The sequence below is a fragment of the Eumetopias jubatus genome, unplaced genomic scaffold (genome assembly GCF_037043125.1).
Source record: "Eumetopias jubatus isolate StellerSeaLion01/CBP00866 unplaced genomic scaffold, mEumJub1_p1.0 scaffold_3, whole genome shotgun sequence".
Taxonomy (NCBI): Eukaryota; Metazoa; Chordata; class Mammalia; order Carnivora; family Otariidae; genus Eumetopias; species Eumetopias jubatus.
Genome location: NW_028274809.1, coordinates 120490715 through 120506248, shown reverse-complemented (window position 1 = coordinate 120506248; position 15534 = coordinate 120490715). Strand labels below are relative to the sequence as shown.

The 15534-nt window shown below is 41.5% G+C and overlaps 1 protein-coding gene across 1 annotated transcript in view; it reads left to right on the top strand.

Annotated features, from left to right (window-relative positions):
• The window catches only part of USP12 (ubiquitin specific peptidase 12), a 90099-nt gene extending 75827 nt beyond the window's left edge, over positions 1-14272 (top strand). Inside the window, exons 7-9 of the mRNA XM_028105451.1 lie at positions 6231-6428; positions 9872-9950; positions 11086-14272. Coding sequence (XP_027961252.1) covers positions 6231-6428; positions 9872-9950; positions 11086-11187 — 379 coding nt within the window. The 3' untranslated portion in view covers positions 11188-14272. The remainder of the gene's footprint in view (positions 1-6230; positions 6429-9871; positions 9951-11085) is intronic.
• Positions 14273-15534: the final 1262 nt, after the last annotated feature.

Sequence of the window (15534 nt, the reverse complement as noted above, 5' to 3'; positions counted from 1 at the left end):
GCAGTCCAAAATCAAGGCACCAGCATGCCATGTGCCGGTGAGGGCTCTCTTCCTGCTTCCTAGTGGGTGCCCTCTCATTGTGTCCTCACGTGGTGGAAGGATGCCAGCAAACTGTAGCATCTCTTTGATAAGGATACCACTTCCATTCCTGAGGGCTCCACCCTCATGACCTAAGCACCTCCCAGAGGCCTCGCCTCCTAGTACCATCACGTGGGGCCTTAGGTTTTGAACACAGGACTTTTGGGGGGACACAAGTATTCAGACTGTAGCACCCCTTCCCCATTAGAATCCTCCTGAATCTGAGCTGTGTTTCTGGTTTCCTGGGTCCTTGTGTCTTTTGACAGGTTGATGCTGTCTGGATGCACAGCTGGTAGCATCTACAGATAGCACTCAGTACTCTTACCCCTCTGGTCGGGGCGCTCCACGCCCACCTCCCCTGTCCACTGACTGCCTTCCTTGAGAACACGTGCTGGTGGTCAGGCTCTGTTGTGTCTTGACTTTCCTCTCAGTGCTGCCAACTCCGTCATTTGGTGTCTTCCTCACATCTAGTCCTAGCTTCTGTTCTCTTCGCCCCTCAGCCTGACCTGCCCCAGGTAGGCCCTGTGGACGTGATAGTATATGAGAATGTGGGATTTTATGTTTGTACAACTACTAAACTCTTCTGTGCGGTCAAGACTTCTCTGCCCGGGTGCCTGGGTGGCTCAGTCGTTAAGCGTCTTCCTTCGGCTCAGGTCATGACCCTAGGGTCCTGGGATCGAGCCCTGCATCCAGCTTCCTGCTCCGTGGGAAGCCTGCTTATCCCTCTCCCTCTGTGCTTCTCTCTCTCTCTCTCTCTCTCTCTGTCAAAAAAATAAAAATCTTAAAAAAAAAAAAAAAAAGACTTCTCTGCCAACAGAATTTTAAGTTCTTATGTGCTTGTGCTGGGATGTTAAATTTCTCTGTGGCAGAGTTTGCATATTAGTGCCCTTTGGCCCACATTCAACATATAGGCCTCTTGGCTGGGCTCACACAATTTATACAAATGGGAAATTTTACTTTAAAAATGGTTTTGGCTTTTCTTGGCAGGGGGAGGGGTAAAAAAATCAAAGCAGCAGACAGTACTGGAATCTGGAACCTGCGTTCCTGGGGCCACCTGTAGCCTGCAGCGGAGTAGCTGGTGTTCTGGTCTGGGAATGGTTGCAGACAGTGCCCGTTCTCCATGCCCCCACTCCTGTAGGATGCTCTCACTCTGCCTCTTCTCTGGGGGCCTCCCCTTGGTCTGCTGCTGAAGGAAGCTCCTGAGAGTTTCTTTCCCCCGTGACCTCTGACCAGCAGATGGAGAAGAGAGTGCGAAAACCTAATTACCTTGCTGGAGGTACAGAGTAACCTGCAGTGAAATCCAGAGCTCAGAGTTCCCTGGCCGCACCAGGCTGAAGCTGCCCTCTGTGCGACTTTTCCAGAGACTGAACCCTTAGCTGCTTCTTCCCCTTCCTTCTTGGCTCCCCGGGTCAGGGTCTGCTTCTGGGTAATAAGACCCCAAATAGGAAGGATGTGCTCCTCATCACGGTGGTCCCACCGCCTCTTCTTACAGCGGCTGCTGCAGATTTGAGTTCCTAACCTGGTATGTACGCGGGCAGTGCATTTTTGCTAAGAAAGTAAGTCTGCTCATTCCTGGTTTTCTGGCAGGATATTTTGATTAGGTTGGAAGAGGACATGCTTGTTTTTAAAAATCACACTGTTGATAAGCATAAGTTTTCTGCCAAGATCTAAAATTTCTTGGAAAATTTAAGTAGGGGGCAAGGTTGCTTTTTTCAGGAGGATAAATATGCTATACTCATATTTTAAGATGCCCCTTACATATTTATTATTATTATTTTGCTAATTTAGGAATATAAAGGAATCTTTCCATTTTTACAGTTACTGGTCTTTATTTAGAAAGAACCTGAGGAAAAAACATTTCATTTAGTAGAACCAGTATATCATCACCAAGTGAGGTTTATATGTTGCTGGATTCAGTTTGCTAATGTCTTGATTTTCACATCTTTGAAATAAATATCATGAGGAGGATGTATTATTAGTCTATAATTCTCTCATACCTTTGTCAGGTTTTGGTATCAGGTTCATGCTGGTCTCAAAAATGAGTTGATGATTCCCTCTTGTATAAAGGAGTTTGTATAAGACAGGTGCAGGTATACCTTGCTTTATTGCACTTCACAGATACTGCGTTTTTTACAACTTGAAAGTTTATGGAATTCCCTGAGGCAAACAAGTCTATTAATAATGCCCCTTTTCCAACAGCATTTGCTGACTTCATGTCTCTATGTCATATTTTGGTAATTCCCACGGTATTTCAGACTTTTTCATCATTATGACATTTGTTAGGATGATTTGTGATCAGTGGTCTTTGATGTGGTTATTCTAATTGTTTGGGAATACCACAAACTGTGCCTGTATAAGATGACGAACTTACCTGATAGTATGTGTGTGTTCTGACTGCTCTGTCCACTGGCCATTCCCCCACCTCTTTTCCTCTCCTTGGGCCTCTCTGTTCCCTGAGACACAACGAAATTGAAATTAGGCCAGTTAGTAACCCTACAGGGATGTCTAAGTGCTCAAGTGGAAGGAAGAGTCACGTGTCTCTCACTTTGAATCAAAAAGGTAGAAATGGTTAAGCTTAGTGAGGAAGGCATGTTGAAACTGAGATAGGCTGTGAAAGCTAGGTCTTTTGCGCCAACCATCAGCCAAGTTGTGAGTGCAAGGGAAACATGCTTGGAGGACATTAAAGGTGCTACTCCAGTGAGCACATGAATCATAAGAAGGCGAAAGAGTTTTATTGCTGATACAGAGAAATTCTGAGAGGAATTTGATCTCCTCTGGAGAGAAGAGCAAACCAGCCCCAGCATTCCCTTAAGCCGAAGCCTAATCCAGAGCAAGGCCCTAGCTAGCTCTCTGTAATTCTGTGAGGGCTGAGAGAGGTGAGGAGGCCGCAGAAGGAAAGTCTGAAGCCGGCAGAGGTTGGTTCACGAGGTTGAAGGAAAGAAGCCAGCTCCACAACAGAAAGCACAAGGTGAAGCAGCGAGGGCTGGTGGAGAAGCTGCAGCAAGTTGTCCAGAAGGTCCATCTACGATAACAATGCAGGTGGCTACACTCCACGACAGGCTTTCAGTGTAGACGGGACAGCCTTCTACTGGAAGAAGATGCCATCGAGGACTCACAGCTCCAGAGGAGAAGTCAGTACCCGGCTTCAAAGCTTCAAAGGCCAGGCTGACTGTCCTGTCAGGGGCTAACGCAGCTGGTGACCTCAGTTGAAGCCAGTGCTCACTGACCCTTCCGGAAATCCTGGTGCCCTTCAGAACGATGCTGAGCCTACTCTGCCTGTGCTCTGTACATGGAACAACAAAGCCCGGATGACAGCGCGTCTGTTTACAACATGGTTTACCGAACACTGGAAGCCCACCGTTGAGACCTGCTGCTGAGAAAAACGATTCCTATCAAAATATTACTGTGCACTGACAGTGCACCCGGTCCTCCAGGAGCTCTGACGGAGACGGACCAGATGAATGTTGTTTTCCTGCCTGCTGACACAGCATCCAGTCTGCAGCCCCTGGATCACGGAGTCATTTTGACTTTCAAGTTTTATTTTTTATTTTATTATTGTTATTTTTAATATTTTTTTCTTGTGTTGAGGGCTGACTTTTAATAGATTGCTGTGAGGGAGCTGCTCAGCTACATATGAAACCCTGAAGATCTTATATTTTAATAAATACATTTTGTAAGGTTATAGGTGTCATAGATAGTGATTCCTCTGATAGATGTGGGCTAAGCAAATAAAACCCTTCTGAAAAGGATTCACCATTCCAGATGCTTTTAAAATATTCATGGGAAGAGGTCAAAATCTCCACATTCACAGGAATTTGGGAGAGGTTGGTTCCCACCCCCACGGAGGTCTTGGAGGGGTTCAGGGCATCAGTGGGGGCAGTCACTGCAGAGGTGGTGGAAACAGCAAGTTAACTGGAAATAGAAGTGGGGCCTGAAGATAGGACCGCATTGCTGCGATCTCATGATCCAGCTTGAACGGATGAGGAGCTGCTGCTTGTGGATGAACAAAGAAAGTGGATTCTTGAGATGGAATCTGCTGGTGAAGATGCTGTGAAAACTGTTGAGATGACCACAAAGGATTAAGAATCTTACATCAACTTAGCTGATAAAGCAGCAGCAGGGTTTGAGAGGATTGACTCCAGTTTTAAAAGACGTTCTGTGGATGAAATGCTCTCAAACAGCATCCCATGCTACAGAGAAATCGTTCATGCAAGGAAGAGCCAGTCAGTGTGGCTAACTCTATTGTCTTCTTTTAAGAAACTGCCTTAGCCACCCAGCCTTCAGGAGCCACCGCCCTGATGGGTCAGCAGCCACCAGCAGTGAGCCAAGACCCTTGTCCCCAGCAAAAAGATTACGACTTGTTGAAGTTTTAGATGATGGTTTGCCTTTTTTTTTTTTAGCAATGAGATATTTTTAAATTAAGGTATCTGCATTGTTTTTCTAGACATAATGCTATTGTGCATTTAATAGATATAGTGTAAATCTAACTTTTGTATGCGCTGGGAAACCAAAAATTTCACTTCATTGGCTTTATTGCAATACTTACTTTACTGTGGTGGTCTGGAACTTAACGCACAATATCTCTGTCATATGCCTGTCTCCTGGACTTTCCCAGTTTTTCACGATATAAAATAACCCTAGAAGTGAATGTTTTTTTTTTTTTTTCAGAAGTCTTGTATTTGAGATGATATATTTCAGTCCTAGAAGTGGGATTCCTGAGGCAAAGGCCATAAAAACTCTTATACTGCTAGATTTCTTTCCAGGAATGATTGTCTGTTTATTCTTGATGTTTTTCAAAGGCCAGGGTAGAATCGTAAATGTTTCTGAAATAATAAGCTGCCCACCACATTTAAAATTCGTAGGATGCAGATTTAGTAAATGCTACAAAATGATTTTTGTTTTCACTTCATTAGAGGCAATGGCTTAGTAAATTTTATGTTTTAATTATGAAAAGCGTTATGCTTCATTGAACACATACAGAATTCGGTTCCACTACATTTGTCAAGTATCTGTCATGTGCCAGGCATGTTGCTCAATAGAGAAATAAAATGGAAAAAAAAAAAAAGGTTTCTACCTGCCAAGACTTCAGATCCTAGAAGAAGAGAAAGACCCATAATCATCTAAATATTTTATGGCGTTGTAAATGGTGTGTACACACACACACACATACACACACACACACACACACACACACAGTGAATCCGTGAAGTGCCAATGGGGGATTGAAGGGAGGAGATATTTATGCCAGGGGTTATAACATCACACACACACACACACACACACACACACACACACACACTCTGAATCCGTGAAGTGCACACACACACACACACACACACACACACACACACACACACACACACACTCTGAATCCGTGAAGTGCCAATGGGGGATTGAAGGGAGGAGATATTTATGCCAGGGGTTATAACATGTGAGCTGAGACTTCAGAAGAATAAACTGTCGTTAGATGAAGTAGGAGTGCAGAGGTCATGTCAGAGAGAAATGGCATTTAAGGGCATACTAAAGATTATTTAAAATGTGGAAGATAGCCAGTTAAAAACTTATCTCCTAAATTTGCAGGTTATTTAACTCCCTTTCTAGAATACATGTAGTCGTCATTCTTCATATGGAGTTATTTCTTAATCTCTGGCAAACACCTTTCACAGAATGGTCTTTAATGCTTTCTCATCATGTCCTGTTCTCCATCCGTTATTGAATTATATAGACCGATAGAACAAATGGCCCTGTCTGCACTCACGTCCAAAGGAGTTAGCAGCTGTAAGGAACTGGTTTTCCTCCACCCATCATCGGCCTCATGTGCAGTTAGCCTGATCCTCAGGGGCCTGTATTTCAGAATAAGGATTTCTGAACAAAGGACTGATGCCGGTCCATCTACTTTGAAGCCGTATGGAGTACAAAGTCAAATTATGTCATTTAGTGATGATGGGTGGGGTGGGATAGTCTTAACATGTTCAGAATGTTGCTTCGCCACTATAAAAATAATTGGTAGGAATATGCAGAAGTGGGCAGTGCTGGGTTATTAAAACTGACCATGAACTATTTGTTAATGGAATCATAAAGTTTGGTAGTTCTTTTAAGGACATGGTATGAGTGCCTTTCATGAAATTTTGTTTCCATGTTTATTTGAATAGGATGAAAGTTAAAAAACTGCCCATGATTCTAGCTCTACACCTGAAGAGGTTTAAATACATGGATCAACTTCATCGATACACAAAACTGTCTTATCGGGTAGTTTTTCCTTTAGAACTTCGTCTGTTTAACACCTCTGGTGATGCGACCAACCCTGACAGAATGTACGACCTTGTCGCCGTGGTGGTTCACTGTGGAAGGTAACTGCAACCGTGGGCTGCGCGGGCGAGGATCTCTGTCCGGGGGCAGGTGTTCAGGATGGGCCCGAGTGCTTCCACTCTAGACCTTCCAGGGGCTTTAGCATCAGGATAACTTGGTTGCAAAATGGGATCTTTCAGATACAGTGCATTTATCATTTCCTCCTTAAACTTCTATATATTGAAATATTATTGCTCAGATTTGATTTTCACTCTTATTCTGTAAATATTACTCTAAAGGAACTTTAAGACCTCTTAGATTTTCTTTTTATTTCATTTCTTTTCTTCTCCTTTCTTGTCATCTCTTTTTTCCTCTTTTTCTTTTCAGTAAAAATGATGCCTAAATAGGTTTTACAAAATAAATTCTTAGATTAATTGCGTATGTTCATCATTACAGTGGTTATGAAAACATTTAAAATGGCTTTGGAAATAATCTTTGAAGACAAGTTTTCTGATTTTATCAATCAGTATGTTTATTTCGATAGTCAATTTAGTGTGCTATCTCATTCTATATATGTGCATTTATAAAGTAGCTCAAAAAATTCTCAAAACTACAGGAGCATCACACAGTCAAAGTGTGTATTTGGAACATGCAGTCTTCATTGACTGTTTAGAATTTCCTGTATAATTTGAAGAGAGACACTCACTCTTTTCCCCCTGGCTTGGGGAAACTTGTACTAACAGCATGTTTCAGCCAGTGAAAAAAGTCCCTGGCCTTCTCACCTTAAGCTGTCCCTCCCAGCTTTCTGTTGAGAAAATGTAAGGACAGCCCAGGTGGTAACCTTGCTGTAACTCCACTGTCCCTTTCCGCCTGCCTCCTTGTCTTCCATCCTCAGCAGTAATCTTTCTTTTACATGCTTGGAACATTCTGTTCTAAAGGAAGCCTGGAGACCTCTGAATGGAGGAAAACCTTACCAGACAACTTAACCTTGGTGGAGTGATTCAAACCAGAGGTTTTAGAGTCAGAGAAACCCGGCTTTCGGTTCTGTCCTGCCATTTGTGGCTGGTGTGACTTCATACAGTACTCCCTGAATGTCTGCTTTCTCTTGTGTAAAATGCAAATCATGTTACCGACCTCGCTGTGGTGTTAGGGTTAAAGGGGGAATGCAAATCGCTTAGCTGCTGCTACTGTTTTCTTAACAATAACAACATCATAATATTACCTTTTCACATCCTCACTTAACTGTTCCTTAGCCTCTTCAGATTCGGGGACAGTTACAAGTTTCACTCTACTTAGATTATGCTAGGGTTCTTGGAATTGTTTTACTCACAAGACCATGAGCTCTGAGATTCCTGATCACAGTTGGGGCCCCCTCCGCGACTCCTTACTCCTCTTCTCTCACTGTGATTCCTCCGCCTGCCTTCCCTCCTGCCCTCTCTGAACCTCCCCGGAAGCCTCTCTGGAAGCCGTGCTGGGTGCGCTTCTCTCCAGCCCGGCTCCATCTGGTGCCCTGCCTCCGTGTTCACATAACTGCTACTGTATCGTATTGTATTTGTCAGATTGGAGGTCCATTTCCGTTAGGAGAACAGGCACTTCTTAAAACAGGAAATGATTTGTCCATTAACAAAGATTAAAAACATTTTCAAATCTTATTTTTTACTTATCAGATTTACTCGTAGTTCTTTTTCCTGTGAGAGTAGAAAGGGTGTACTTTGCCCGCATCCTTCACCTGTGGACCATGCTCACTGTTAGCAAGCCTGTGCCAGTCCAGCTCACGCGTTCTCTCTCCTGAATGCCTGGCATATAGTAGATTTCTAACAGGTGCCTGCGGAATGATTGCGTGTGATCCTTTCAGCCCATCTCTGGCCCCAGCTCCATCAGAACCAACCTCCCTTGATTCTTCAGGCCTCTCTCTCCTCTCTCGCTGGATGAGGTCTGTGGGTTGCACTACCTCTGCAGCTCTGCTTTTATATCCAATTATTGGACCCTGTATTGTGTTTTGGGAGGGCTCTCTCCTGTACTTACGGTGTCTTCAGGGAAGTTGTTGGTGCCTTTCTAATCCCCACAGCAACCAGCACAGTTATTTGCACACATGACGCATTCATACATACTGAACTGAGCATGTTTTATGTTCAGAATGCAAGTCCCTAATCCACAGTTTTCTTAGGTAGAAGTTTATTAGCCTTAGCCCTTCTTCATCTTACTGGTTTCTGTAATTAACTTTTGTCTTTTGTTCTTCAGACTGCTTCTTTGCCAGAGGGAACAGCTGCCTACCCTTTTCAGTCTTACACCTACCGGCCCTCAGCCCACCTGTCGTCTTCCCTCTCAGGCTCTGTTCCTCAGCCTTTCTGATTTTTATGTTCACCACCTTAAAAATTAAAAAAAAAAAAAAAATCTTACCCTCTCACTATAAAACACAAGACTCTTTAGATGAACCCTATAGAAATGGGGAAAATATTTTATTTATTTTTTTTAGTTTTTATTTTAAAATTTATTTTAGCATTAAAAGCCTTAAAAAAAAAAGCTGTGAGGTATTTTCTTCTGTGGAGAAAGAGAGGTACTCTTGTTTTTGTCATTTTGCCAGGGTCAGAGGAGCCGAGACAAGGGCACACAGGAGGCTGCTTATTCTGTTATCTGATCTTGCTGTTCACCATAAACAGCAGTTTGTGTTGAAAATTATCTCAAATTCTATAATGTAATAATTACAATGGAATTTAATTTAATAAAGAATTATATAGAAGCTTTTATAATGAGTCACATTTCAACTGGGAGAGGTTAAAATCTTTGCCATGTCCTTTATAAAGCAGAGGATATTTTTGAAAAGAAATAATCCCACCTGCATTTTTATGCATTTCTAGATTTCTTTATTCCAGATTTGTTTAAAATGAGATGCAGAGGCAATTCTAAGAATTATAATGGTGCTGAGATCCAGGTACTTGAAAATAGCACTAATAATACTAACAAAATGTCATTTGTTTTTAAAGAAGTTTATGAAGGCCAGGCTTGATTTCAGAACTATAGATGTGATATCTTTGCTTTTTTAGGCATCACATGGTATGGTATCTTTCCTCAAGAGAAAAACTATGGCCAAGGGAATAAGACTTAGAAAAAATGCTACATGTGTTGTTCTCTAGTTAAACTCGGGGCTGTGACCTTCTACCATCCCCCCCAAATGCTAAAAAGTGTATTTAAATTTTTCATAGAAGCAAATTTGAAAATTATTTTAAAAATTATAATTAAATTATTACAAAGGCAACAAATAATTTGAATAGCATAGCTTTATATAAATAGAATGCTGGTTATAGCTCTTAAATTAGAGTAGTATTTGGTTATAAAATTGAATGCCAAGTCACATCAATGTAGCTTGATATTTTGGGGAGGAATAGATAAGGAGTATTTTTATCGGTTTCAGTTATTCTCCTTTATAGAACATGAAGTTGAGGGCACAGAAGAGTGATATTAATAAACATTGTATGAAACTAACTTCTCTTTCTCTTTGTTTTAGTGGTCCCAATCGAGGACATTATATTGCAATAGTTAAGAGTCATGATTTTTGGTTGTTGTTTGATGACGACATTGTAGAAGTAAGTAGTTCCTGAATTTCTTATTTTTCTTCAAAGTTGTGTATTTTACTCTTCTTTCTCCCAAGCTCTCATTCTGAGAATATGACAGGTGATAAATATTGGACAAATGTCGAGGTCTTCAGATTGTAGTCAGATTCCTACTTCTTACTCCCCAGCAGCCAATCCCAATGCTTGAATGGTCAGGTGACCGTCAAAATGCTTAGAATAAAACAAAGAAAAGAGAGCTAGTTTAAAAAAAATCTTTCATTGTCTAAAAAAAACTATTGAACTGTAACATACGTACAGAAAGTACACAGATCTTAAGCAACACTTGAATTTTTTGCATGTGAGTGTGCACGCACACACACTCTGTAACCACTCTGCAGATCGAGGTAGAGTACATTTTTAACACCCTTCAGTAAGCCCCTGGTCGGTAAGCCCCCGTATCCTCTTCCTGGTCCGTCTTCACAGCTTTCCTGCCCTCCCCCGTCTGTCCTCTGAACCCGCTGTTGTGACTTTTATCATTATGATGAATTTTGCCTCTGTTTGACTGTAAATAGACTCGTCCAGTATGACTTCTTTTGTATCTAGCAGTTCATTCTTGCTGCCTATTGTGGTTCTTCTTTTTATGGCTGTGTAATTTCCCATTGTAAGAATATAACAAGTTAGAAATTTGCCTTTTCGTCCCTTACCGACTCTTATCAGTAAAACTGCCTTGATCACCCTTGTCTAATGCTGGACATATGCACTCATTTTTCTTGGGTGTATGTTAGGTGGGACCATATGAAATTGCCATTTTCACAGGTCACAAAGGGTTGGGAATTGGTGGTTTCGTATAGTTCAGGTAATTCTGTTCCCTAGGCATAGAATTGCTGGATCAAAGGGTAGTTGTATGTTCAGCCTTAGAAGATAATGCTAAACATTTCCCTAAGGTCTCTGTCCCATCCTGCCTTCCTGCCAGCCATGCATGAGAGCCCTGTTTGCTTCACGTTCTCACCAATACTTGGCATGATCAGTCTTTTTCATTTAAGCCATTCTCGTTGTGCAGAGCTGTTTTATAAACAAGAAAATGAAAGGCATGATTCTAAGAAATGTGGAAGACTTTACTGGACTGAAGAGCTCATTTCTGTACTAATATTTCCATTTTGCCTCACAGAAAATAGATGCACAAGCTATTGAAGAATTCTACGGGTTGACATCAGATATCTCAAAGAACTCTGAGTCTGGTTACATCCTTTTCTATCAGTCTCGGGACTGAGAAGGGACCGTGATGAAGAGACACTTTCTGCCTCATTTCTTCTCTGGTTATTTTGGAAAGGATCAAGCACTGATTTTTCAAGACAAGAGAAATGCAGGAAGCTCAGGGGGCAGTAGCACACTTTGCACACAATAAAGCAAAGACTGTGGATTAACACGCTCTTCCTATCATGGTAGTTGATTTATTTGCTCAGGTATCATGCTGTCTGTGCAGTTCCACACAACAAGGAAGTGAAATCAGAGATAGCAGCTCCTCTTGTAAAACAGCCTTCCAGTAATTGACATGCATTTCTCTTTATTAATTGCACCAGTAATGATTTGAACTCCTTGGGGGTGCAGTAGAAAGACTAGGAATCCGTGCTAGGTTGTATTGATCATTTAAGGAGATCATACTGAACACACTGCGTAAATTTGCCCGTGTTGAAGATACGTAGAAGGAATATTCGGTGGTCTTTTCAAGCGTAAACCAGGACTACATTTGGGCCCAACACTTGCAGTTGCCTTCCTGACGTAAGAACTAACAGATCACTAGAATCCAGTGTCAGGAAGACAAATATGTTTTGCTTCTCTGAAGAAGCTTATAATAATATACAGTATATGTATATGTAGGGAACAATTGGTCAAAAGTGGCTTTTTGTTTCCCCAAGGGGAAAGACTGGCTTTGTAATTATAATTTTTTTTTCTTATTTATTTTACTTAAAACTGGTAGAGTCTAAGTATTGTGTGAAGTGCCCATGATTCTGTCAGTAAATTTGAGCATATTTTTATTAGTTTGTGTCAGTTTAACTAGTCCTTTTGTTTGTTTCTATTTTTAAGGTGAATTTTAAGCTCTATTTTAAATCGTTAGGATACCTTAAGAAAAATTTGCAACGAGAGGAGGTAAATATTCTTTTTCAGGAGGAACTGATATCTCTGGCTAAATATTTGTCCTTTTGTTATAGTTTATAAATCAGTTATTCAGCTTTAATTTCAGTACCATAAAAAACTATCAAAAATTCCCTGTCACGGTTGGAACGATAAAGAAGTTGTGGCTCCGTGGTGGTGCACCAGTCTTGAGAAGTCTTAAGCACTCTAACGTTTCAGGTTGAGGCCGTGTTTGGAAAATTGGTGTCATAGCAGTTATGTTCTTTTCAAACGTCATTCTTTACCCTGGAAAGAGGTACTCTGTCAGAACCCCAGCAGCCCACGAGGCTCGCTGCGAACCCGGCGAGGATGAAGTGTTTGTGACACAGGCCAGGAGCACACCGAGCAAGTCCTTTTCTCCAGCCGCCCTCCTCCTTCATCTTTACCAGTCTTACTGGAAGAGTGTTCAGAAATTACACTTTGCATTTGTTAAGACTTCCTTCTGTTGGGAGTTTTAAGAATTAATATATGTAATGTAAAACGTATGTGAACCATTGCGGTCGACACTTTTCCATGCATCAGTAAGTTGTCTGACGGTGGCCAAATGTAACGTGCAGGAAGTGATTGAATATATATTCAAAATAATAGCGATCGGGCCTTGGATGTTCTTTAAGTCCTTTTAGGCAGTAGTTTTTTTTTAATTGCTGTAATTTTTCTAAACTTCTTTTACTAATACTGTTGAATATGAAAAAAAAAATTTTGTCTGCTGCTATTTATTAACATTTATTATCTGTATCTTTTAGCTCAGGAAATGACTTCACCTATTCGTTCCATGAACTGATCTTTAACAGGGTCACTTGGCTAATCGGGCTGTTCAAGCAGATGTGCTGGGAGAAAATGATGATGTATTTTGACAACTTGCTTTTTAAGATTATAGTCGCTAAAGCCTTATGCTGGCTGGAGTGGGTTTCTACAAGTTCCGTAGCCTGCCCGATGACAACATTGCACAGAGAATCACGACTGAGAATGTGGGGAAGGTCACAGACGTGGAAGTGGATACATTTTTTTATTTTGAGGGCTTAAACCAAATTGTCTCAGAATTCGAGGCTGTGTTTCTGCCGCGTTCAGTGCAGAGAGACGCAAAGTGAGGCTGAGTCAGTCTTTACTTGAGTCAGGCCACAGCATGGATGAGAGAGATGAAGTCATTTGCATAGAGGTACAGCATTGGAATACTACGCTGTGTTTGTTTCTACATTTTGCATTTAAAAAAATACAGTAAAAGCAAGGTTAAATTTCATATTAAAGCAAGTTCTAGCATTTTTATTGAGTTCCTTGGTAGTCACACACTGTTCACATCTACACCGTGTTTAATAGTATGATTTGTCAGGGGAGGGACTGTGGGGTGATGGTTCTCAATTTCCTTTTTACTCTTAGTACAGCTGCATCTACATAAAATGTTTTGAAGCTTATCAGAAACTCATTATACTTTAAAAACATAAGGTTAGGGGTGGGGGAAAAAATGCAGGTATTTAGTAAGAGAAGTGACCCATATAGAAAGCATTGTCAGGTTGTATGTTGGTTGACTGCGATTGAAATGAGGGGCGGGGGTAGGTTGTAAATGGTGGCTGATTGCTCTCTAACCATGTACATGTTTGTGGGGATGGCTGTCCCATATTTTTTGTATATTGGAATAAAAATTTCTATAAATTATCATAACTGAAAGTAAATATTCTAAATTAAGTCTCACTGCCAAGTCATATGGCTTCTGTCTTGGAAACTTTACCTTTAGAAGATTGCTTAAGACGGGGGCCGTGAGAGTTCAGGAAAAGGGAAAAAAAGAAAATGTGTAATATATGGGTCTTGTTGCCTTTAACCATCAGTATTGGGTTTTTTTTCTTTTCCGTGATGGCAGTAGAAAGACCTCACTTTCATAACATACTACTCTTGATACTTTCTTTAAGGATACTTTTCATTAAAGATTCTCTCATGAGGTATTTAACTGGGAGCCGGGAGGCTAAGGCGCTCAGGTCCTGGCTCTTCAGTGAATTTAACCGTGTGACCTTGGGCAAGTCACTTAACCTCTCTGTGCTTCAGTCTCCCTATCTTGTAAAATGGGAGTAATACCTACCTCACAGGGTTGTTGTGGGGATTAATTAGATATAATGTCTGTAAAGCATCTAAGGTTCTTGAAGAAGGCGCTATATAAATACAAAATAATATCTATTAAAGTTGGTTTATTTGTGCTTGTGGGGTTTTAAGTGTGTTTTTTCCTTTTTGCCTAAAATGTCTTTGCAAATTAGAAGAAGGGTTGACCCATGAACAACACAGGTTTGGGCTGTGTGGGTCCACTTGTAAGTGGATCTTTTTCGATAATACAGTACTGTGAATGTAGTTTCTCTTAGGATTTTTCTTTTTCTTTTTTTTTTTTTTTTAAGATTTATTTATTTGACAGAGAGAGACATAGCGAGAGAGGGAACACAAGCAGGGGGAGTGGGAGAGGGAGAAGCAGCCTTCCCACCGAGCGGGGAGCCCGATGCAGGGCTTGATCCCAGGACCCTGGGATCATCACCTGAGCCGAAGGCAGACGCTTAACGACTGAGCCACCCAGGCGCCCCTCTCTTAGGATTTTTCTTAACATTTTCTTTTCTCTAGCTTTATTTTAGAACACAGTATATAAAGCATAGACAAACTGTGTGTTAATGGCCTATAGCTTATGTTATCTGTAAGCCTTCAGGACAGCAGTAGGTTCTTAGTGGTTTAAGTTTTGGGGCATCAAACATTAGATGAGGTTGTTTTGACTGCCCAGACACGGTGCCCCTTACCCCTGGGTTGTTGCAGTTCAACTGGCTATGCTTGGGCAACTGCCGTACTGCTTTGGCTGCGAACTTAGCACTTCTGTTACCCAGAGATTGTCCCAGAACAGCATTCCGTGTGTACCCCGGCACCTGCAATCCCGTGCCTGCACGTGATCATCTCGTACCTTGCATCTGTCTTTACATAGCACTGTCTTTAAAAATGTAAATTTAGGATCATAGAATCTTAGAGGGGCAAATATGTTAGAAGGCATTATTTTTAGCGCTCCTTGTCCCTTACAGCGTAGTGACTTGCTCCAGCGAAATCTGTAACTTGGGGATATTCCTCCTGTGCTGGAGTACTTGAAGCCCTGCTGCCCAACTGAGTGACTCAGTAAGTAGTTGCTCATACTGCCTTCATTTGTAATCCACCTTCCTCACTCTTGGGAGACAGGCCTGGAAACACTCTTGTGTATTCATCTCTCTGAAGGAGCGTTCTTACAATCTGCGCAGTAACAGATGAACTAGACTGTCACTGGGGATCTAAGGCGGCATTCTCTCATTCAAACATCTGTATCACATACCTCGTGTTGAAATTTTAATAAATGAAATTCTCTGTACTTGAGAGAGCTTCTTGGGAACTGTTGCAAAACCAAGACTGCCCCTCCCTTTTTTCAAGTTCCCTTGTTACCCAATACCTGTTTCTTTTCCTT